This window comes from Hirundo rustica, chromosome 5, assembly GCF_015227805.2.
Source record: "Hirundo rustica isolate bHirRus1 chromosome 5, bHirRus1.pri.v3, whole genome shotgun sequence".
Lineage (NCBI taxonomy): Eukaryota > Metazoa > Chordata > Aves > Passeriformes > Hirundinidae > Hirundo > Hirundo rustica.
In genome coordinates this window covers 22,656,366-22,681,361 of record NC_053454.1, presented here as the reverse complement: position 1 = coordinate 22,681,361, position 24,996 = coordinate 22,656,366, and the positions used below count along the sequence as shown (strand labels likewise).

General features: G+C 36.0%; 1 protein-coding gene across 8 annotated transcripts in view; it reads right to left on the bottom strand.

The window, feature by feature from the left end:
* Positions 1-23: 23 nt before the first annotated feature.
* KLHL5 (kelch like family member 5) overlaps positions 24-24,996 on the bottom strand; it is a 49,677-nt gene continuing 24,704 nt past the window's right edge. For 7 of the 8 annotated variants that reach the window (XM_040065032.1, XM_040065034.1, XM_040065035.1 and 4 more), the window contains 9 exons: positions 23,533-23,669; positions 22,553-22,749; positions 15,096-15,308; positions 10,149-10,335; positions 9,083-9,307; positions 8,620-8,782; positions 5,849-6,061; positions 3,777-3,948; positions 24-1,540 (listed from right to left, as the gene is read on the bottom strand). In XM_040065032.1, coding sequence (XP_039920966.1) covers positions 1,484-1,540; positions 3,777-3,948; positions 5,849-6,061; positions 8,620-8,782; positions 9,083-9,307; positions 10,149-10,335; positions 15,096-15,308; positions 22,553-22,749; positions 23,533-23,669 — 1,564 coding nt within the window. In that variant the 3' untranslated portion in view covers positions 24-1,483. Of the gene's footprint in view, positions 1,541-3,156; positions 3,295-3,776; positions 3,949-5,848; positions 6,062-8,619; positions 8,783-9,082; positions 9,308-10,148; positions 10,336-15,095; positions 15,309-22,552; positions 22,750-23,532; positions 23,670-24,996 lie in introns of all 8 variants that reach the window. The other variant, XM_058420724.1, reaches the window with a different exon arrangement.

Sequence of the window (24,996 nt, the reverse complement as noted above, 5' to 3'; positions counted from 1 at the left end):
AAAGGCACACAGCCGCCAGCAAAGCCTCTTGAGATCAGCTGTATTCCAACTGCAAAGCTTCATCATAAAGCGTCACCGATTTCTTTTAAAACAATAATCAGTTCGCCGAGAGCGTTAAAACACACATTTAAAATTACAAATGTACAAAGGACTTGGGGTATCCGGCACTTCAAACTTTTTTAAAAAAAACAAAACCAAAAACAAACCGTAAACATTCAATGAGTTCACATCTTTTCACGCGCGGTTCTGTTCGGAGAACAAAAGGGACAAGGCACGTAAAAGCAAATACAAAAAGGCATCTCCCGAGGACATTTAGACCGTTCAAAGCAATTCGGTGTAACAGCAGAGGGCTCGAGAAAGGCAAATTATAAAGTATCCGAAAAAATTAGGTAACTTAAATAAGGTAACTAATTTGATACAGTCCTGCGAGGCACACCTCACCCCCCTGTAAGATGCTGAACATGCTTAAATGGTGGCAGCTGAGCATCTGGCAGGATTAGGCCCGTTACATTTTTAAATAACCTTACAGGAAAGACAGACAATTTCTTCATCTTATAAAATTATACTTCTCATAGTAGTGCAAAGCCTCGTTTAAAAATGCAATTAGTATAGATGTAATGGAATGCTTCAAAAATTCCAAAGTGCAAATGTTAAACTTAAATTGGTTAATTGTTTATCACACTTTAGAATTCTTCCAATAACTCTTAGAAATAGCAAAGTAAATACAAGAACCAAAGCAGAGAAAAAGGTATGATGTTCTGCATCTTGCATAACGACTTTGAAAATTCAAAAAATACACTGGATGTCAAAAATATCTGTCAGAAATTATTAAACAGCAGGTTTCTGTTAGCATAGGACAATATTTAAAATAAGGCTTTGGTTAAATAAAAAGTTTTCTAAACTAGGAATGATGATAAAAAGTGCAAAAGATTCACCAAATAGACAACTTCATTTCTAAGGCAGACATTACACCTGCCATTTACAATAATTTGCATTGGTTTGTTAGCCTGCCTTGTAGTCACTCAGATACCTATTTGCATTTATTACAGGCAAATTTAATCTATGGGGTCCAATCCTGTAACTTGTTTCGCCCAGAAATAGACCCAATTATAACAAAGTATATCCATTTATAGCATCATTGCTCTGCATTTGGGGAAATCCCCTGGAACTATAACATTTGATTATTATAGTGAGTTCACTCATTTTCTTAGCGCTTCCTAAACAGAAGTCCTCTGCTGCCAACTGGCAGGTTGCAGCTGACTTCCTTACAAGTAGAATTCCTGTAACATATGCATGACAAAGGTAAGTTTTTAAAAAGTGCTTAATATTGGTCCATAAGAACATTATGTCAGCCTCAGACCAAACACTTTTCTGTGGCAGATATCCTGCATCTGGTGTTTATTGGTGCACTCGTAGTTTGCTTGAGGAAAAAGTAATCCTCTGCGTCTACACAGGAGAATGTCACCTTCCCAGAGAAAATAATTCATAGTTTTACAGTCACAACACATGCTCCAGCTCTTCCTAAGCACAGTGGTGCAACCTGTAAATAAATAAACAAACCATCTGTGAGATAAATGTGGTCACCTTTAAGTAATTTTTCCCCCTAATTATACGGCTGCAGCAGAATGACAATATCACCCATGCTCTGTTAACATGACTTACAAAATAGTCCAAAATTGGATACAAACACAAAGAAAAGGTAAAGATATTTTATATAACAGAGTGAAGCACTCTGAAAACAATAGCAAGTCCTAAGAGGACATCAAGCAATTCTTATTGATAATTTCAATTATTCCGTATTACAGGAAAAAGAAACCTTTTTTTATAATACAAACTGGATACCTGAGCTAGACAGACAATTGAGTAAACGGTGGTAAAAAGATACATTTCTCAGAAACAGAAAATGTCTAAAATTGTAGGGGTAACCTCTCCTTTTTACTTGATTATTTGATAAAATCCTGTTAAGTGTTCTTGAAATCAGCATAAATTTACCAGTCTTTATTCTTTAATTGCAAACAGAATTTCCTTCTGAGAAGACCATTTTCTGCTGAGATTCTGTAGTAGTTTCTAACACTCCCCTTTTCTTCCCTTTTTAACCTTCACAGTATTGCAGTGTATGTGAACAGCACACCAAGTGGTACTGAGTATCCCAAAGACAAAAAAGGCTATTTATGCCAACTCCCCTATTTCTTTAATCCCCCATGAGCAATGGACTTTTACAGAGCTGTCTGTGGCTCTGACAACCATCACCTAAGAAAATTTCCCTGCCCTCTCCTGAGTTGTGTGAAGATGAAGAGGTGGCAGACTGCTGACAAATCAGGAGAGAAGGAATGTACACAAATATTTCCAAATCCCTCCGGGAAGATTTGAAACTATCCTACATGCTGGGATCATGGCATTCATTGAGATATAGGTGGTCACGGCTGAGGATACAAAGGTACATACAGATGGTCACCACCTAGACAGGTGAGATTTGTTTAGATGCAATGGTGAGAAGCACAGTTTCTCTCCTCTGGTGAGAAGCAGCTTCTGTCCTCTGGTGCACCTTTTTTTTTTTTTTTTTTTTTTTTTTTTTTTTTCCTTTTTTTTTTCTTTTTTTTTTTTTTTTTTCTTTTTTTTCTTTTTTTTTTTTCTTTTTCTTTTTCTTTTTCTTTTTTCTTTTTTCTTTTTTTTTTTTCTTTTTTTTTTTGTTTTTTTTTTATTTTTTTTTGTTTTTTTTTTTTTTTTTTTTTTTTTTTTTTTTTTTTTTTCTTTAGCAGGACTAACAATGCCATGGGTTATCATTACCAGTACCAGTGAATGCCCCAAGCTCTGATGATCCTCCTTGATGGGCTGTGTTTTAAGAGCTTGCAGCAGTATGAAATGGAGGGAAATGGACAGTTGAGGTTTTTGTGTTCTAGGGATTTTTAAAAACAGCAGTTTAATTCTCTTTTTGAATTAAGAATTTGGGGCTGTTGCCAGAATAACATATTCAAGTGGTTCAGAATTCAGTTGCCTAAATACTGGTGTCTAATGCTATTACAGATGAGCTTGGACATTCATCCTGGTCTGCAACTGGACTCCAGGAGGGCCTTGGTGTTCCATAGATTCTGTGCTGTATCTGACAACCTTTTGTGGAGGTAGATGCTTTAGGGTATCTCAAATGATATTACATACCAAAGTCAGCTCAGGATGTCCTTGTGTGTGCTCCTCCCATAGAGAGACACGTTCCTGGAGCTATATAAAAGTAACCAAGCTCTGAACTGACAGTAATTGTTTCTGAGCATGAACTGAAGAATTATTTTTATTTTAAATCTACAAAAAGAAAAATGGGTAAAGGCTTTCTGAAACCTGCATACACTGTACATAGTATTCACCTCAGGAAGGGATTATTTATGAAAAAATGATCAAAACCTTGATAAAATCAATGCTGAGAGACATATTAGAGCTAAAACTAATCTACATTTATAATTTATCTTCAGAACAGGAAGTCATGTAAACAGAATCCTTTATGATAGTTTGGGGAACATGACAATACATTTTATTCAAAGCAGCTGAAATTGTCAAAGAAAATGGCTACACTCTTGCAAAAGAAAGGAGGGCAGTCTATTGGAAATTAACAACTGTCTGTTCAAGATATGTCATCTCAAGATGGTACACTAAGGAAAAAAGAGACTTGCAACAGACTAGTAAGAAAGTGCCTTTTAGAGAAGGAATATTTGAATTCTCCTTGCAAAAGGAGGCACATTTGAAATAACAATACTAAGAGTTGTATATGGTCTGATCAGAAACTATACCTGTGTCCATTCATTTGTCTGGGGATCATAAGACTCCACGGTATTAAGATATGTTTGACCATCATATCCTCCAACAGCATACAACTTGTCACCAAGAAGACACACTCCCACTGCATCTCTGCTAATGCTCATAGAGGCCACAGCCGTCCACACATCTGTTTTGGGATCATACCTAAAAAGATAATTTGGGTATACTTTAAAACCTACTAAAATTCAACAACAACAAAATGTACTGGAATTGATGCTATCAAGGTAGTAGAAACCAGGACAGTACAGATCTGGGTGTTAATTTCAAAGGACTTTCCCCTCCCTTTGAAACTGTTTCTTTAGTCATCTGGTAACACAGTCACTACTAGCCAGATATGTACTTCTTGCTGCTTTCCAAATAGTCATACAGACATATACAGCTGCTGTTACTACAATTTATATGTCTAAACATACTATGCCACAAACAGTTCTGCTGCTACACCACAGTAGAGCAAGTGCTTGCTTTAAGTACTGTGTGTCAAAGCACAGGCTGGTAAAATTTGGTTTGGTACTAAGATTACCATTACTAAGATTACCAATTTCAAAATATGACCCCCAAAAGTGGTTTGAGAAAATTATACGGGAAATACAAAACCCTTAACACAATTTACAACAGTTTTGAAGTCAGAAGTATCAGTACAGTAAACACCAGACGGTTTAATGGAAAAAAATTGTGTGGTTCTAAAACATCAACATTCTTTACAAGTTAAATTGAGAACTACATAGAAGACTCCATGCTATGCTTATGGCAAGAAATATATTTTAATCTGACTGAAACAGACAATCTTTTTTAAGACTGCAGATGCTTACAGCAGAACTAATGTAATTACAGAGCCCTCCCTGAAGGGCTCCAAAAAACTGTACAAAGAAAATAATTATTTGGCTAAGATCATAATTGCTAAAAACAGGTTGAAAGACACTAGTCTTTTTTTTTTTTTTTTTTTTTTTTTTTATGAAGAACATAGATACAAAGAGCTCTAACAATTTTATTTGCTGTCCTCTAGTCAAAGTACTGCATAAATGCATGCAAGCATAACTGTAACATGAAAACACTACCTGAAGCACATGTGCAGATAGAAGAGAGTGATCAGTAAGCTCCATGTAGAAATTACTTTCCCAATTATTTTATAATTTATAAGCAATTGTATTTATCTGGGAATAGCAACTTCTGTTGCAAAATATAATTCAGAAGCTTAGTGTGGTTATAAAAGCTACAGCACTCTCGTGATGGATTTTTGTGGTGTGTTTTTTTGTTGTTGTATTGTTTTGTGGATTTTTGTTTGTTTGGGTTTTTGGGGGGGGTTAAGGGTAAAATATATGTCCTGGCATGAATAAATTTAGTAAAAGAAGAATATGGGTAATGAAGACTTACTCTAAGTGTTGGGAGGTAACAGGAAAGAAGAAAAGTTTTACAGCTGGTGGTGGGGGAGCAGGGACAGAATTAAAGCATAGTTCAGAAACACCTAAAATGACAGTGAAGATTTAATACAGTGAATTATGAAGCTTTTACTAACTTTTGAAATTATTTTATGGATCACGTGCTTCTGCAATTTGTGATACAGTCATTCATTAATCACTTTACAGAAAGATATACCAACCTAGGAATTACATGCCAGTTCCTCAGTGTCATTAGGGGATACAAAAACGAATTAGATCTATAAAGATCCACAAAAACTTACTGTCAACAACTTTGAAAGTTATATGAACAGATTCAGATTTCTTGTGTGAAAGAAGATCTACTCTATTTTTAAAAGCATTCAATTCCAAGTTGTTTCACTTATCAATCATAATTCACTCAATGAGATTGTTAAAATAATCTAGATGAATTGCATTAAGGATAATTTGCTTTAAATACTCTGTGCTGGTAATACTTTGAATCATAGTATGACTATGCAACATATTTTTATACGTAAGTTTCCTCTGTTCATGATAAAAATAACACACTTATTTTATTGGGTTTCTACTTACAGCTCTTTTCATAAATCACATGATAGACTAGCACTATTAGAATCCCACAGCAGGATATGCCTCCATCAGGATATTACCTTTCTACGCAGTCTGACAGCCTGGATGTTAAGTTGGATGCTGGAGCATCATGGCCACCTATTGCATACAAGAACCCGTTCCAGGTGGTTACACCTACACCACCTCTTCTTTTTGACATCTGAGCACAGAGAGTCCATTTGTTTGTATGAGGATCAAAACATTCTACTGACTTAAGACAAGAACTTCCATCTCGACCACCAACTGCATAAAGCCTACAAAGTAAAATAAAAACAAAGAAGAAAATGTTGTCTAAATAAGACAGTTTCTAGTGAAGCATTAAGGATTCCAGGTCTGTTTAAAAGGGAAGTTTAGAAGGACAATTTCAACTTTCAGTAGACTGCTCTGTTGTGAAATCTCAGGCAAGAGTTTGCTCCAGGCTCTTCCTATTGTAACAATCAATGCATAACAACAATAATTTACAGAAAATGGAATATCTTACATAGCATTTATATTCCAACTTACACCTATAGCTAACAATTTCAAAATTACGTATGTGACTTGCAGGGTCAGAATGATAAATTCAGTAGTGGATCTGTGCATGCACCCTCTCTACAGTCATCTTAGGCATTCAAGTGCTGGACCTGGGTTTTAGTTCATGACTGACAGCGCTTCCTTACATCCCTCACACCCACTAGGTGGCCCAATTTGCTTAGGCCTAAGAAAAAGGTTTCTGGCATTTGGTACAAACGATTTCAATTACTTGCACGGGCTGACTGAAATGAATTAAAAAATTGGGTTTAGGAGGACTCAGTTGCTGATGAACCTTTAAAACTAATCAAATAATCAAACTTCATGAAGAGCTTATGAACAGATTTTATGAGCAATCTAGGCATAGCAGCAGAAATGCCCCGCACCATTATTTGAAAAAGCAGGAACACAGAAGTCATTCTAAAAAGGAAGCAATGCATCAGAAGTAAAATCCAGTGAGAAATCACCTCAAATAATTTCAAAGCCTAAGAATGGTTAAATAATTAAACAAAAAATCACCTCAAATAATTTCAAAGCCTAAGAATGGTTAAATAATTAAACAAACATTAGATACTGTGGATAATGATAGCGTGAACAATTTACAACGGTTACCATGACGCACTATTCAAAATGTCCTCAGTTTGGGTAATAATAGTGTTTGGTTTTTTAAATATACTGACCAAGGAACAAACATCTTGTAAATATAGTTGATCTAGTCCTTCTCAGAAACAGTTTTAATATGCTTTAAAAAAATTGCACAGAAGTTTCTTTGTTTAATAATACAGCTTGTTTAAGGTAAGGAATATACTGAAGGTTTCTGTAAAACTCTGCTGTAGTTCCATAAAGTCCATGACTAAAATCAATCCTTTATGCAACATAACATTTATGAAGCTCCCAACTTTACCTTCCCTCAAAACTTGAGAGAGTTTTGATGACTTATGCAGTGACTTCACATTCTGGACACAGTGAAAGATATATTAATTTCTCTGTAGGAAGGTTCACTGAAACTTACCAAGTTACAGACAGATGTCACAGGAAAGTGCAGAAGTTACTGCTCCTGCATCTGAAATGCTGCATACATTTTAAAATTGTCATCTGTAGTGATCTTTTGTTGCTTCCTTCATTAAGAGTCTAGGCAATATTCTATAATAATAGGGAAATGTGAAGCTCTAATTCTGATGTTTTTCATCACATCTTGGACCCTCTGCTGAATATATAGCAAGCTTAAGACCTAACTTAGGTGTCTGAGACTGCAGCTCCAAGGCAGCCAAGACACTGCTTGCTGGTCGTTCAAGTTCATCCCTCCTTCCTGTAGGCAGTGAGCATTTCCACTCATTCTTGGACTTATTCCAGATCTCACAGAACCCTTTTTAGGTGCCTTTCAGCAGTACTAATTTACCAGTGACTAGGCTTCCAAAATAAAAAAAATGTGAAAAACATTTTTTACCTGACAGCATTAAAGTAGCTCAAGGGAGATGCATCAGATAGCACGAAAGCAGGAAGTGAAAATTTGTGGACAATAGAGTGTAAATATTCTGTCACAACCACATACTACTCAGTAAATCAGTCACATTTGTCTGCTGTGGTATTCCTGTAGTCACCCTGGCAAAACATGGCATGCTCCTCTCTCCACTCACAAAGCAGGGACACTTCTTTTGTGAGAATCGCATCTCCAACTGTGTAGGCGCATACCCAGGTGAAACTAAGCTTAATTAAGGGTGAAGCAAGAGACTGAATTTGTTAATTCAACTTGAATTGCTGACTTAGCTTGGTTAATCACTGGTTAGTCTTGGTATATTTAGTGCTGATGCAGTAAGTGCATTCATCATCAGCAGCCCCAAATCTGCATTTCTGTAGCTTCAAAAAACCACACTGTTTGTGGATCTGTGATTGTGAAAGTATTGAATTCAACCAGACTAAGAGTACTGAACTGGTCATAAACAGAAATTAGGCCCAGTTGCACCCAGCCTCTCTGGGGACCAGCTGGAATGCAAGGGAGATTATTTTCTGCCAAATTTTATACTATAATGCAGCAGGTTCTTGGTATAAGAAAGATCTTGCCATACTGGAGCAAGTCCAGGTGATGGTCACTAGGATGCTGAGGGTGCTAGAACACTTGACATACAGCTGTAATGCTGTGGAGAGGCTTGCTTGACCCAACAGAATGAATGAAGAAACTTGGCTCTTAATGCTACTAACTGGTATCTATCAAGACAAATTATTAGCAGTCGTTTAGGATGTTCTTTTAATTACATTAAAATAATGAGATTTTAAATTTGAAAACAGAAATTCCTTCACATACTTTCCATTTAATATTGCTACACCAACGGTGCTCCTGGGAGTTGACATACTAGCTACGAAGTTCCACTGACGAGCCTGTGGATCCCATCTTTCTACTGTATTCAGGTAGCTCCAGCCATCATGTCCTCCTACAGCATACATGGGACCTTCCAATACAGCTACTCCTACAATACAGACATGAAAAACAATTGCTTCTGGATAAGATGAATAAAGATCAGAATTTCTTAGTGACAGTCCAGTGCACACCACAAAACTGAAAAAACAAAAAAATTCCTTTTGGTAGCTGATCCCACCAAATACAATCTTCAGTATAATTTGAAGGAGAAAGGACATTGAATAAGCAGTTGACATTAAAACAAAATTTCCCCCCTCTTAAACTTTATTTCTGGATTTTCTTTTTGACCAATCCTAAAACAAGTAACCTTTAAAAAATATGCAGTCAGCCTTTACAGAACTGTACACACCAAGTCCGTGACGATGAGTGGACATCGGTGGCATTACACTCCAAGTTTTTGATCTAGGGTTGTAGCACTCCACAGTATTCAATGTTTTCAGTCCATCTCTGCCACCAACAACAAATAATTTATCGTCTAAGACTGCAACTCCAAACTGTAATCTTCGTCCATTCATATTTGCAACTGGAGTCCATGTGTTGGTACGAAGTTCATATTTTTCAATGCTTGTAGCTCCTGAATGACAGAATATGCAAGTTATATGTGGGGGAAAAAAAGTTCTGAAGTATTAGGATAGTTTTTATTTTAGCAATATGCTGATCCCACAAGATACCATGATATCCCGCAGCATATTCTTAAGTCTGTGTACACAAATAGTGTTTTTTGACTTCCTCAGCAATTACCTGCACCATTACAACTTTCTTGGTGCTTTTTAAGACAAAAAACAGGTTTTGTAACTGCTTTTCAGAATCAAGTCTTTAGAGACAGAAATATTAGGAATATAAACCAATCATGTGGAATGCAATCATATATTGAAATCAACTGTTTTGTAATATTAGACAAAAAAGCTGATGGTATGTGCCATGAACTACCGAGGAACAGCTTTAAAACAACCAATTAAAGTAAACACTTTCTCTGCCATAACTTTCCTAACTTACCAGATCCCTTCTAATTACCATTAAGAAGTATGGAATTTTCTATGAAAAATCTTTCTTTTTTTTTTTTTTTTTAAAGGATGTGCAGGTCACCTTTGTGGCCTTTCAGTCCTTTTCTTCCTTCTCTGAATTACTGCCCCTTCAAGTAAATAAAGATTAGTTTGTTCTCAATTAATCACTTCACTACTCAGAAATCAGCTATTCGTACGATAATTTCAAATCAGAACTCTAGATTCCAGAATATTTACAGTATTCTCAAAGATATATAGGCCTTTTTAACCTAATAAACAGTATACACTTTATGTTCTGTACTGCCAGATCCTTGAATTTTAGATTTATCAGGCTGTAAAAAAAATCTATCAAGCATTTCTTCTAAAAAGAACGAAACCAGTTCATCAACTAAACATTACATAAGCCAATACCTTTCGTTGCATCCATTCCTCCAACTGCAAACAAAACGCCCACTGTAGATTTCCTAGGTTTGGTGCGAGGGCTTTGCAACATAGGTCGTCTCTCTGGCAACAGATGGTACTTCATTGCTTCCATAATGAGCTTTTGACATTCAATGTCATCCCTAAAGAGTGTGTTGTTCTCCATATCTGCCAGAAACTGTGAAAGAGAAAGAACATCAAACAAGCTGTGTTGCTATAAACCACATGAAGAATAAAACCATGATTACCAAGGTAATATTTTATATAAACGCCTCCACTGCTTGATTTAAAATCTCTGTATTTTCAAAATGGTCATATAAAAAAAGCTAGGGTAAAAAAAAACTTCTAATAAACAGAACATTCGCATTTTGAGCAAAACCATCAAATAAATAAATAAATATTTAAAGAAGAAGGCCATCTGATCTTAATGGATTGGTTAAGATTAATGGCCCAAAGGAAGGAAACTAATCTCCTTGGGTTCCAGTGCTGTGCAGGAATGTTCAAGAAAATGGAAACAGGTTCTAGGTACGTAAGTCGGTTCAACCTTATGATTTTATTCCCAAATCCAACCAGTGCAGAGGTCTGTAAAATATTCAGCACACACTGAATATTTTAATATATATTCTGTTCCTCACCCTGACCAAGATCATAGTGTATCACTTAATAAAAGCCTTTGTTAAAATTTTTATATCAAGCTTACAAGCAAATTTGGTAACTTTTAAGTCTTAAATATGAATTAAATAAAATTCAACTTAAGACTACTAACAGAAGTTTTTAAATTCAAAGATTCTGGAGTGGTTTGTACTCCATATTTATCAAGTTGCAGCAAAAAAAAATATTAGGTTGAGAGTCACGTTCTAATTATTAAAAGCCTGGAAACTGGCATTTTTCTGAGCTGCATAACATGGCATGAATAACAGAGAAAAAAAGAAATTAAGTGCCCCACTGGGATTTGGACATTTGTCAGAAAAAGAGAGAGAAATAAAGGCAGATGCCTCTGAAGAGTCAAAATCCTAACACTTTGTGAATATTACACATGCATGTCCACAAACCAGAATGAGATGTCATTACTGAGCTGTTGACAGCCAGCCACTAACAGGTACAAAACTGCTGTGACATCAGCCATCAGAAGTACTAAAGAGACTTGCTGTGAAATAGTGCGCACAATATGGTGTGAATATCCCTGGCTTAAAGCTGCCTTAGGGCTGCAAAGTGGCAAATAGGATAACCATGGTTCCAGAAGAGATACAGGTAACTACAGATGGCTAAACCTGAACACCTCAGTATCAGGAAAAATAACACAAAATATGACAGAAAACATAACTAACCATCATAGAGAGAATAAAAAACCCTTTCAAAGCCCTTAATCAGTGATTTTCAGAAAACTGAGACTTTTGCAGCATTTCTCTAAGTGGCTGAAGTTCTCACTATTTAAAATAGCAAATGAAGTGATCTCATGTAAATTAGTGGAGGGAATTTAATCTCATTCTTTACTTTCATACCTTTCATTGTTTCTTCTTTTGACCCAAAGGACCACTTGTATCACTTCACAGGGACACTTTGTGATTATAAAATAATAAACTAAAAGCTGTCTTCTAACTGCCAGTGTGCAATGCTATGGAATGGCACACAGTATAAAAATATATACAAAATAAATCAATTAATTCCTATTGTCCTAAATCAGAGCTGCATGCATGAAAACTAAGGCTTGTACACAACATGACCAATCCAGACTTTCAATATATTTTTCTGACGGACAAGCAGCATATAATATTTAAAGCAACACTATGTGTGAATATGAGTTCTGCAACAACAAGGTGCAACCTACATTTTCTACAGTTTCTAACCCACTCAACCTATAAAGAATTTCTCACAGCACAGAGTCGCAGTCTCTGAAAGTAACTATTTCATTTAAAAAGAGATGCAATCTAGTCTGCAGGCTCTTGAAACTGAATTATACTACTATAATTATTCCTCACTCAAAGAACTTAGAATAGGCTTACTAAAAATAAATTTTTCCAAGTTTTATTATTTACATAGGTCCTTGTACTAAAAGCATTTCTAACAGCATTTACAAATGACACATTAGAATGAAATAATAGTAACTGCAAATCTGCTAAGGAGAATGGTAGTGCAGACACTAAGAATTTCTGTCTAAAAGGAATCTGAGCCATCCTGTAATTCAGAAATTGCTAAATCATCTTTTTCATTGTTTATCAGAGCCACCTTACAGCTTAAGAGGCTGACAAATATTCACCTTTAGGAAAAAGAAATGTACTAATGTTTAGGACACTACTTGCATTAAAAGCAGAGAGATGTCAGAATGCTGTCTACAAAGAGATGAATAAAACCATCCAATAAAACCAATAATTACTTACAATTTGCTTCCAGTGCTACAGTTTCACAGTATTTCCTGAAGATTCTTTTTAAGTGTATCTGCACCTCTGCTTGAAATGGTTTCGGCTTCAGCAAGTTGTTCAATTTTCTAATTTAATTTCTTTCAAATACCTTTACCTCACCAACCATAAAACTAAAAAGCTCTTGTTTATGTTATATTTGCTGTCAAATTGCCTAATGTCACATGATCATGAAGAAAAAAAAATCTGAAAACATTAAGACTGTTTTGGACACTTCAAATGAGTTTACTCATTCACTAAATGTTTCCATATTAAAATCAAAGCTCCAACACATTTGTTAAAGAAAGTTATAAATGAAAAGAATAAATTAAACAGAAAAATCTTGTTTTAGAAATATAAGTATATATTTGGAGATGAGATGAAAAAGATAAAATAAGTAAAATACAGTTTTGCTTTTGTATTTCATCTTGCTATTTTCCTAATCAGCTACTGAGCGGACATAATTTGATTTCAGTACATATTTATGGGATAAATTCTGTACTTTCAGTTTCTAAAGATGTTTTTATTACAGCCAATTAAGTAAAAGGAATACAGTGGGTGTTAGTTAGTTATCCATTATTAAATGTTCAACAAAAGACTGATTTCTTCCTTGTCAATTGCCTTGCACTGAATTATGTTTCTACAAAAAGTGAATGACAAAGTCAAGGCCACAACTGAGAAAATTCTGCTCTTGAATATACAATAAGCAGTACAGAAATAAATACTAAAATGCTTGGTAGAAAATCTTACTATCCAGCAGGACGACGTCAGATTAGAAGTAATACACAAAATGTAGTGTATGTGATTTATCACTATGAATTAATTGAACTCTATTTTCCTTGTGTTAATGAATTTTAACATTAACGATTTAATGATTTTTCCATAAAAATTCTATTTTCTCCGTTTAAGAGTGAATTCTCACTAAACAAACTGAAAATCATAAAGCAAAATCCTTTGACTATAAATCCTTATTTATATAGTAAATATTAAATATCACTAAAGAAGGTCCAGCAAGGAAAGAGAAGAAAGGAAAAAAAAAAACCTTTAAAATTATCAAACCTAGCTTACAAACTTTCTATCAGGTAGCGAATCACAGAATCACAAAAGTGATTTTTGTGATAAAAGTAAGAGATATTTGTGAATAAGTAAGAGACCCTCAAGGATCATCGACACCAACTCCCAGCACCCCACAGGACATCCCCAAGGATCACCATGTGCCAGAGAACTTTGTCCAGATACTTCTGGAACCCTGTCAGGCTTGGTGCTGTGACCACTTTCCTGGTGAGCCTGTTCCAGTGCACAACCACCCTCTGGGTGAAGAAGCTTTTCCTAATACCCAACCTAAATTTGCACTGATACAGCTTCAGGCCATTCACTCAGGTCCTGTCTCTAGGCACCACAGGATGGAGATCAGTGTCTGCCCCTCCTCTTTCCCTCAGAAGGAGGTTGTAGACTGCAACGAGGTGTCCTGTCAGTGTCCTCTTCTCCAGGCTGAACACTCCAAGTGCCCTCAGCCACTCCTCACACAGCTTCCCCTCAAGGCCCTTCACCATCTTTGTTGCCCTCCTTTGGACGCTTTCTAACAGCTTCAGATCCTTCTTATATTGTGGTGCCCAAAACTGCACACAGGAGTCAAGGTGAGACCACCTCAGTGCAGAACAGAGTGGGACAATCCCCTCCTTTCCCTGGCTGGTGATGCTGTGCCTGATGCCCCCAGGACAGGGTTGTCCCTCCTGGCTGCCAGGGCACTGCTGACTCATGTTCAGCTTCTCATGGACCAGGACCCCCAGGTCCCTTTCCATGTCACTGCTTCCCAGCGTCTCATTCCCCAATCTGTCCGTACATCCAGGGCTGCCCCATGCCAGTTCCAGAGTCTGGCACTTTTCCTTGTTAAACTTTGTACAGTTGGTTATTGCCCAGTCCTCTAATCTGTCGAGGTCTCTCTGCACGGCCTCCCTTCCTTTGAAGAAGTCTAACAAGAGTAGTCATTCCTACTGGACTAGGAAAACTGTAATTGACAACTATTTAAACAAACTGAGCCCAAAGCTCCCCCAACAATTTCTGTTAATGTCCAAGAAGGAGAAAAAGTATTGACTGGAAAGAACAAGAAGTACCCAATGATGGCTTATCAAGAATTAACAGAAGAAAAATCACTCCAAACAATTAATTCAAATTGCATTTACTAGTTATTTCTACATGAAGGAAATATAATGAGCCAAATAAACTGCGCAAGTTCAATACAGAAGAAATTTTAAAAGGACACAGCTCCTAGTGACTAAGATATCCTTGATAAGCATTTTTACAGGCAAGAAAAACAACTTTTTCTAGAAGCTCCCCCCCTTCTTCTGTCCTAGGATCAGAACATGCTGCATTTCACAGACACAAACTGTCATGCCTATACAACATGCTAAGTTCTTACACGCAGCTCTAAGAGTCCAGATCACTACAAATTTTATGATCTGTCACTATCAATATATTTGTGCCGAAGACATTATGCCCATTGTAACCAGTGTATAAACTAGAGAGGAACTGAACAATTTACTTGTGGAGCAAGCAGAGGCAGTCTAATGTAAGCCAGGAGTTTACTGAGATCTTTCCTTCTCTGTTCCAAATCATGTCGAACCCATGTAAGCAGTGCATTCAGTATAGTTTCTTCATTAGGAATATTCATGTCATCACTTGCTAAAAGCTTAGCAATTTCAGTGGCTGGCAATAACAGAAATTCCTGATTTCTAATTACTTCCATGAAGTTCTCCTGAAAAAGAAAAGTATTTTAATAGAGACAGCCTCATAATTTGAAGACATTTTATGGAACACCTGCTGCATTCTCCCCCCTCTTTTCCCTCCCTTCTTCACGCCATCTCTCAAGTGTCCCACTGGAATACTGACTCCGGAGGAAGACCAAAAACAAAGTTAAAGTACTGAATTATTTTCACCCCTGATCATTTCCCCAACTCAATCATTCAGTGTCACAGACAGGTGTGCTGAAACAACTGAGGGAAGAGTACAGACAGAAATGAGCCATAGGTTGTGGGTGTTACTATCTTGGCACTGCAAAGGGAAGAAATACTTTCTGAAGTACAGTTAAAAAGATGCAGTTTGTTCCTGTTGTCAAGCAAAGAGCACAACACACTACAACAACTGGGCACATGTAACTGTTTCCATTACTGCTAGATGAAAATATGGCAGTAAGTTTTCAGAGGAAATAAACAACACTAACAATTTTATTGTTGATTTAAAAGGGATTATTTTAAGTTTATTTTGCTATTTCATAGGTTTTATACAATTGATCTGATTTGACTGAGGAGCAAAACATACAAAGAATGCACGACATTACACACGCCTTGCTACACTGACAATATTTTTTCTGATAGGATTCAATCTTCTAACTTTCATCCTGTCATTGTCAGCAACAAATCCTTACTTCAAAATAAGAAATTCATAATATGTAACACATCTTACACTGATATGAGATTACTTCATAATATGAGGACTTGCAGCATATTCTGTAAGGATTTTGATCAGTTTAGGCTGAAATAGCAGAAGTATGTAGAAACACGATCAGCACCACAAACTTACAGTGAAAAACCTGAATGTAACAGAAAAGGGTGATGTCTATCCTCTCTCCTCATACGCCTTTACAAGACAGCAAAGCAATGCAAAAGCAAAAAAGTAAAATCACAATATATTCTTATATTTTGGTAGCTCAAATTCCACTTAAAATCACAGTCAAAACTGAGAGTAACATCATGATGATAACAATGTTACAATCGATTTATTAAACGCCCTGTGGATTGCTAGATAGACAACTAATGGTGTGCTGGTTTTGCTCTGCCATCACATGCACCTCTAAAACACCTGGAGAACAAAATGTGTTAGATCCATAAACACAGAAGTTCTAACTGGACCTAATAGGAAAATTAGCCTTAGTGTCTTATTTAATGATTTTAAAAGAAAGAATTGCATGCTAATAAAAAACCTGTATATTAGAAGCCTATGTTGGAAAAAAATAGGATTTTTAGGTAAAAAAGGGGGAGAAACTCACAAGAAGCAAGAGGTGCCCTGCAAAACAGGTCTCAATTTAGTATTTTAAACGGCAACAAAAATGACAGTACAGTTTGGCACTATATATGCAATGGGCATCATGACAACAAAGCAAAAAAGTTAATACTTCTTTTTTATTGCTGTCAAAGCTATACCTCCAAAGATACTAATTTAAAAAAAAAAAAAAAAAAGAAAGCTGAGCTAAGAGGAAAAAACTAATTAGGTGCAAACAGTCCATCTTACATGAAAGCCAGATATAAACAAGATGGCTACAAGATATTTAAGGGGAAAGATCAAAGTTACTCCACTCCATGGGTAATTCTGGAAAACAGGAAAATAACTGAAAATGTTATTGGTGTACATAATTCTACTTGTGGATAGGATTTGGAAAGAAAACCTTTACATTTAATAACTGAAAATATTTAGTACCTGAAAAGGTTTCCTACAATAAAGATCAAATTGTCTACACAAAAAAGTACTTCCAAGTGAAAGCTACAGTAGATTAGAAAGGGCAATAGAGTTGTCTTTTCCTCTCTAATTCATTTAACTATTTGCATTACAAAATAAAAGTTAAAATGAACAAATATATGAATTAAAAACAGTGGAAGGACTGTACCAATACTCAGAAGCACTACACATGCATTGCTATTTTTTCACTCTGATATTAAATGCCTGGCAGTAAAACTGAAATCTGAGAAGTTATCAAAATTATTTCCACAGTTTAAACATGCTGTTCACAGGAATTCATATTCCACTGAGTTAATTTTTTCCACTGGCTGGTTTTTGTTGGTTCTTTTTCCTAGAGAGTATGCAAGCTGGAGCTGTGCTTTTTGTTTTGCTGAATGAACATGCAGTGAGCTCTAACAAAGAGAAACACTTACTACCTTAAACTTTCCAAATTGTCTATCCAGATCACAGGAAGAGGAAGGGGAAAGCACTTGCATGAAAAGTTCTTTTGTCTCTGGAGGCAACAACAAGCTGATCTTGCATAAGTCAATCAAGGATCCTCTTTGGAAAGCTTTTTTCCAACTGGATTTCATCACTTCAACAGCTGATTTGTGTAAAAAGCCTGATTTTCCTTCTTGTTGCTTGCAGACCATTGCTTTCTGATGGGAACAAGTTAAATTTCCTCTTGCTCCCATTCTATTTTTAAAGCAGAGACTCCTTTTGAGTAGAATATCAAAGCATTCCACTGGGAATACAGGCACTCTTTGTCCTACGTCTGGGTATTTTTATAATCAGAATCTGAAAATTCCTCTTCCTTTACAGACAGAGATTCTGAAGACAAAAAGAAGGAGCCAATGTATCTCCTAGCACTCTTAACCTCCTCATTAGCCTTTTCTTTCCTTCTTCTTATGGGAACTCTCTGTGGAAGAACAGGATATTTCAGAGAACAAACGGTCTGCAGTTTCAATCCCTTGCTTTCTGGTCCTGAAAGTAAACAGAATTTTCCAACCTCAAAATTACCTATTCAAAGAGCTTGGAAACTTTATCAAATAAGTAGCCTGAGGCTTATGTATTAACCAAGACAGGGACACATAGTCCCCATGCTCAATGCTGGGTACTGCTCATTCACATCATAACCTCTTCAGCAACTGCAGAGTGAGTAATACTGATACTCTTAACCACAAATCTCCTTGGACTTGGTACAGAGCAAAAAATATTAGGAGCACATAAAAAATAAGATGTTATGATGTGTATTTCTAAATGATACTTAATCCCTACAGTGGGAAGCAGTGAGGTGGTTAGTCTCCCTGCACACTGTGTCAGAAGGATGAAAACCTTGGAGAGCATCAGACACCTGCAGGTTGAGAGGGACTGAGGCTGCCCAACAGTCCGCTCTAACCACGGCACTCTGCTTAAACTCTGAACTTGGGCAACCAAAAAGCAAGAGATGTTTGATTCACAGGATCTGAATGAGAGCAAACAGCAAATGTAATTTTATCTGCTGACTGTTTCAGTCCACTGGTCAACTAAGTGTGAATTCACTAAGAACTGAGCTGACTTCCTGGTAAACTATTAATAGTCAAGCAGCTGTCAGATACCGTCTACTTTACTTTTACTCAGATTTTGACTCAGATATGTTAAACAATCAACCAACCTAATACTTGCATTGTGTGCAGGGTTTGCTTAGAGTACAGGTAGAGTAGCTTGACTCCTCGCTGCACTGTTTCTGTATTCCAAAACAGACTGAGCAGCATGCAAAAACCTGTTCAGTCTAGACAACGCAGTACTCATCTATTGTGCTAGGCAGGACTGAGGGAAATTGAAAGACAAAAATATCTTGGGTTTTCGCAGGTGAAAAGAAAGTGAATGATTATTTTCCAAGTCAATTGATTACTGAGCAGGATATTTTGGACTGCAATTTCAGGTTCAAAAATGTAAAATCCTTGTTTTAGGCACTATGACAATCTTTGGTTCTGGCCCTTTATGGACAAAAAGCATTTAAATATCTCCTCTCTTCATGCTCCCCACTAACAAAAGAAAAAGCTGTCCTGGCTGCTGCAAGAAAAAAGACAAATTATCCCTCTTTAATTCTTTCTTTCAAATCATAACTCCATGATTTTCTGTTATCCAACTACCGCCTTACAGGAGAAAGCAAGTCTAAGTGTGCCATACCTTTTCTTCTGCAAAACTACCTAGTTTCTGTGCTTGGACTCAATCTATCACTCTGTTCTTTTAAGTTTTTCTTTTTAGTCATCCACTGGTTTGCTCAGAAATCACACAAATTCCAAAGCTAACTTTATCTGAATCTCGTAATACTATCACTGCTCATGTACTTTCTGAAGACTTTTGATGAAAATCAAAATGACTTTTCACTCTGCTTTAAGCAAGCATAGCTGAGCAACAATGATTACACAGGGACTAACTCAGGCACTATCACACATAAAGTTTTGAATGTCTGCTCTTTCCTTTTTAGCTGCAAATCAGAAAGTTAAAATACAGTTATTGAAGAAGCTACTGACCCTTACCTAAGAACACCTCACTAGTCACCATAGATACTCCATGTTCTGGAAATAACACAGGCTAGCTTTTCCTTATCTCAAAGTATTAACTTCCTTTTTGTTTACTTTTTCGTGGAAGAGGAACTAGTGATTTTCATTCAAGGTACACTATCAACAATTTCAAACAAACAAGATGCCAAAAAGGGGTGTTTGTTCTGACTTTGAAGACAGCAATAAAAATGCACAGAAGGTGTTTTGTGCAAAAATGCCTTTAAAAATTTGTTAAAGCAGACAGATAAAATACTGGCCAGTCTAATAAAAATTCTAAATTTATAATTGTATGCCCCAAATACTATATATGAACCACAGCAACCTTTGTTCAAAAGGTATCTTTAATCAAATACATTTCATGATTCATCAACTCTATTTTAGAACTGTCATGTGTAAAAATCAGAGTTGCTCTTTATACAGCATTAAATCCACTACAAATCACTTCAGTTCATTTCATGTTTCATTTCATGTATCTTGAAGATTTTTTAAACTTAAGTTTGTAATGCCAGTAATCAACCAGTTTTGATAAATTGTTCCCCTCTGTCAGAACAACTTATCAAGTGTCAACACAGTAAGCAATAAAGTAATGCAGCACTTCAGTCCTTTTCGCGTAATATACATCTGTAATATGAAGAAATGCAGCATTCAAATCCTTCTTCTTATTATATATTTTTTTAAATCACTGGTGCTTTGCAATGAGTAATGTACTTTACTCAGACAGAAGAACCCTACTAATAGAGGCAGACCTAATGGGATAACTCACTGATTCATCTGCCAGTTTAAACAAATTCTCATTTCACCTGAATTTCCAATCTTCATGTAAAAAGTATTTTATACTATTCACTACCTTCAAGTATTTTAAAAGAACCAGAACTATAAACTGTACTCAGTATAATCCCACACTGTTCTCTGCAGCCCAATGCAGCATAAAAATAATTCCCTGTTATAACAAAGAGAATTTTGCCAGCTACTACAGGTGTACTTAACCCTTACACTCTAATACTTCATAATGGAAAGAGCATCAAGTACCTAGCACTTACTAGTGTTGAATATTTTCTTTTTTTCAAACAGTTTTTAAACAAATGAAATTACTTGGGGATTTCTTTTAATTGAAGATTCAATTGGACTATACATTTCTATGTGGTTTCCACAGCAACATACATTCATTTCAAAATAAAGAAGCTGCTTCTCTATTACTCATTATTACTAAAATTCAATTTAATGTCTCTGTTGGAACTAAACAACATTAAAAGAGGCCTTGGGAAAAATCCATCTAGCACAACTAATTAGTTCTGGAAATGGCTTTTTAAAATCCACCTCATTTCAATTTCATTCACATCAAAGCCTTAAAAGTAACAATTTTGCTACTGAAGTAAACAACAGCCGAAAGGCACAGAACTATTTTCCTCTGGTCTGAACAAAAGAAAGATAGGTGCTGCAAAAGAATGGCTTTTAGAAAGTTCACAGCCTCTATTTGCCCTAAGTCATGAACTGCCTGTCAGAATACTAAGACTGAAATGCCAACATTCCCCTTTAAGGATGCAACAGTCAAACAATTCTTACTATTCTGATCTTGGCGGTTCACTTACAAAGGACATGACAATAGCCCAGACCAAAATACATGCTTATTCTGAAAAAGAACAAGTAGGTCAGAGAAGGGAGTTTCTCTTTTCACATATTTTTTCTATCACTGGTCTCACTCAACATAAATTCTAATACTTCTCAAAGGCATAAGCCACATTTACTGTTTCATTTTACATTCTGCCTAACCGCAGTCTCCTTATTTCTGTCTGTGCAATAATGAAGACCAAGAATAGAAACATGTAAGTTACAATCTGCACATTATTTATTGATCTGCCTCAGTAAACCTGTGTGTCCATGATATTAAATATGTGAGAGATTCATTCACTGCAGAACTTTGCCTTGTATATGAAAAAAATCACCCATCTTAAACTGCTATTCATACTAAACTAAAATAATTTAGGCCAAGAAGAAGTAATTTTTAAGAAAAATGGTTTTAAACCAGCAAAACCTAAGGTAGCAAGAGGAAGAACCACGGATTTCTAATACTAATTACAAGACATAAATTACAGCTCTTGGAACTAAGCCAATATCTTAATGGCAAGGTAATGCCATGACACCCAAGCAAATTAAGTACTATCTACATTCCCACATCTCTTCTGTAGTATCTACAAGCCCTCATTTAGATCACAAGAGCTTACTTAGGCAAAATTTCATCAACAAGTAAGGAAAATGCCTCACAAAACTGCAAAGAGCAGAGATAGTTCTCCTGCCTCCTTCTGATGACTTTACTAAAATACACTTGTGAGAAGAAAAAACCCATTTTATATCAAAATAAAAAATGACTGTTAAGCAGAGAAAGTTTACTTAAGTTGGTTGGTCTAAATTTCTGTACATTAACTCAAAAAATATAATTGGCAAATTTGTACTTAGTCACATATTACCTAGCCTAAGACTAAATTCTTTGATGCCTGACATCCCATTGCTAAGTTATTAAGGATAATGCAGAATCTAATTGCAGAACACCCACATTCATACCCCAAGTATAACTTAGAATCTGATTAGTCCAGTTCATTAGATAAAAGGAACTCAACACTTCCATTTAGTAACGTGCAATTTTGGAATAGGTGATGACTGCTTTTCCACTGTGAAGTCTGTAGTTTTTGACTGTCAGAAAGAACAAGATCTTGAAATATTTTATTAAATGCATGCTCCCATTTCTGTTACAGGGAACCACTAATGCTTGTGCATTTCCTTCCAACTCTAAACTAGCAACTTTGCAGTTATTTTGTCATTTTTCATCATGGGAACATATGAGCATTCTTGTCTGAAAACGATGAAGGCTTTTTGGGGGAAAAAACATTAGTTCTGTATTTAGGAAAACCCTCTGTATTTTCCTTACTAAATAAAGCAGATTATACTCAATGTAACAACATACCATAGTGTAATTGTGAGCCACCTTGTGCAAGTCAGTGCAACCCTGTGCATCAGCAAAAGATCGGATTCCAAGGCAATTGGATGGGTGAAGCTGCTTCATTAGGAATTTACAGCATGCTTCTACAACCTGAGAGAGCTGAAGAAGGCAAGCTGTAGACAACAGGCACTCAATGTTATCTTCTTTTAACTCAAGGCGACCTAGTAACATCAAAAAGAAAACCACATTAATTTGCTCTTAAAATCTTACAAATTCCCTAAAATCCCAAAGCAACAGAATTACTTACAGATTACGACAGAATAGAAGGTTTAGCAAACGTCACCCTCAGCATTAGATAACTAATAGTTTTCAAAATTAGTATCTATAATGCTGTAAGGAAAGGGAATCCTAATGAGATTCCCTTTTTTGTGAGTCATGATACATTTAATAGATTCACATAATTTATTAACTAACTGAATATAGTATTATCAGAGAAACTTTATCCTGTCAGGTTGTCTCAGGTAACAGCAATGAGACCTAATTGCTGTCTACAGCTTTCTCACCAGGGAAGGGGAGGGGCAGGCACTGATCTCTTTTCTTGCTGACTGCTGACAGGACCTCAGGGAATGGTCTGAAGCTGTGTCAAGGGGTTAGGTTGGACATTAGGAAAAGGTTCTTTCCCCAGAGGGTGGCTGGGCACTGGAACAGGATCCTCAGGGAAGTGGTCACAGCACCAAGCCTGAGAGAGTTCAAAAAGCACTTGGAAAGCACTCTGGGACACACGGTGTGACTGTTGGTGTGTTCTAAGCAGGGTCAGGAGTTAGACTTTGAGACTCTTTGTAGGTTGCTTCTAACTCAGGATATTCTATGATTTATTTTTATTTATTTATAAGAATTTAAATAATGTGAATAATTTGTAAAGAGCATTTGAAATCTAATAATGCAATACAATGCTCACATGAGGACATGTCATTAGATGAAATTCCCATTTTCACTTCAATTACCTGTATATGCATATTGAACCAGAGCCCACAATGCCTTTGGCTCCACACCTTCCATCTTGATTTCTTCCTGCCTTGCTTCCCTTACATCATTAGTGAACATTGCTGCAAAGTAGTCCGAAACAGAGGAGAGAACCAATCTGAGTTTGACATGAAGGAGAAAAGGAGAGAAACAGCAAAGAAGAGAAAAAAACATTAGTCAGCCTGATGTTTGTTAGTTTATGATTCATTACTTTGCCCTTTGAAGAAACAGTGTAGGGAGAAAAACATTTAAAAATTGACACAAAATGCACCATGCTCTAGTTTCTCTCTATGAATAATGAAGTGCTGATACTAAACTTGCATTTGCTACTGATCTAAACTAATTACCCTTTCAAAGCTCAATGACTTTTAATAGCCAACACAGATATAACCCTCCCAAATCTACATAAATTGGAAATGGAATATAAACATACATTATTTAAATAAAAATAAAATTAAATTGACTTTCATTTATATTATGTTAGACACTTCTTTTAAATGTGAAAGAATGACTTACCAGTCCTTCTCAAAGTGCTTTAAAATGCTTTTGCTCTTGGTGCACACATATACATTCAATTACTAATACTGATAACAAAACTTGTCACAGTAAATGTGGAGATGATAGAGAGTAATCTCTTTTGTGGGTATGTATTTGGGCTTTTTTAGCAATCCTGACTATTTTACAATACTGTATAAGTAAACATGTTAATGCATAATGGACATTTCTTTGGATTACTGAGAGTAAAACACTCGCTACAAATAATAATGCCACTCTGCAAAGTGTGCAAGTATGTGTTCAGAGACTGAGGTTAAAGAGAAAATTATATGAGGCAGGAATATGAAACCCACCATAACTATTCAGGAGGAATAAGACACCTCTAGGAATGGCCTTGTGGCTTGGATCAATTTTTGTGCTGTAGCAGTTCACTGTTGTCTTGCCCATGGGGAATTCAATAAAAATACACTTTGTATACGTAGTGATCTATACAAACAGCAAGCCCAAGAACCCAGCCTAGTGCAAATATATTAAACAGTCCACTTGCACACTTTCAATTAATCTAATACTTCAGGCAGTTTAGGCCGTAATCATTATACTGGTGTGCTAAAATGACCCAGATCAGGAACCACAAAACAGAGCAAAACTAATTGAAAAGGTAAGCACCAGTGCTTAGAGGAGGATTTACAGGTACATATACAAAGTAATGAAATACAAGGAGCTGTCTCTTAGTTAATTAACTGCAAAGTAATAAAATTTTGACTAATTAATTTCATAATACATTTTTCTTGTGAATTTTCTGATCATTGACCATTTGGTCAGGCTTACAGAAAAAAGGGGTAATCCTTTTTTTCTAGCTGTTAAGGCAACTGAGTAGAGTTATGAGTGCATGGTAAAAGGTTTACACCTTGCACGATTGAAGTTTTGTCAAAAAAAAAGAAAGTTCTGTT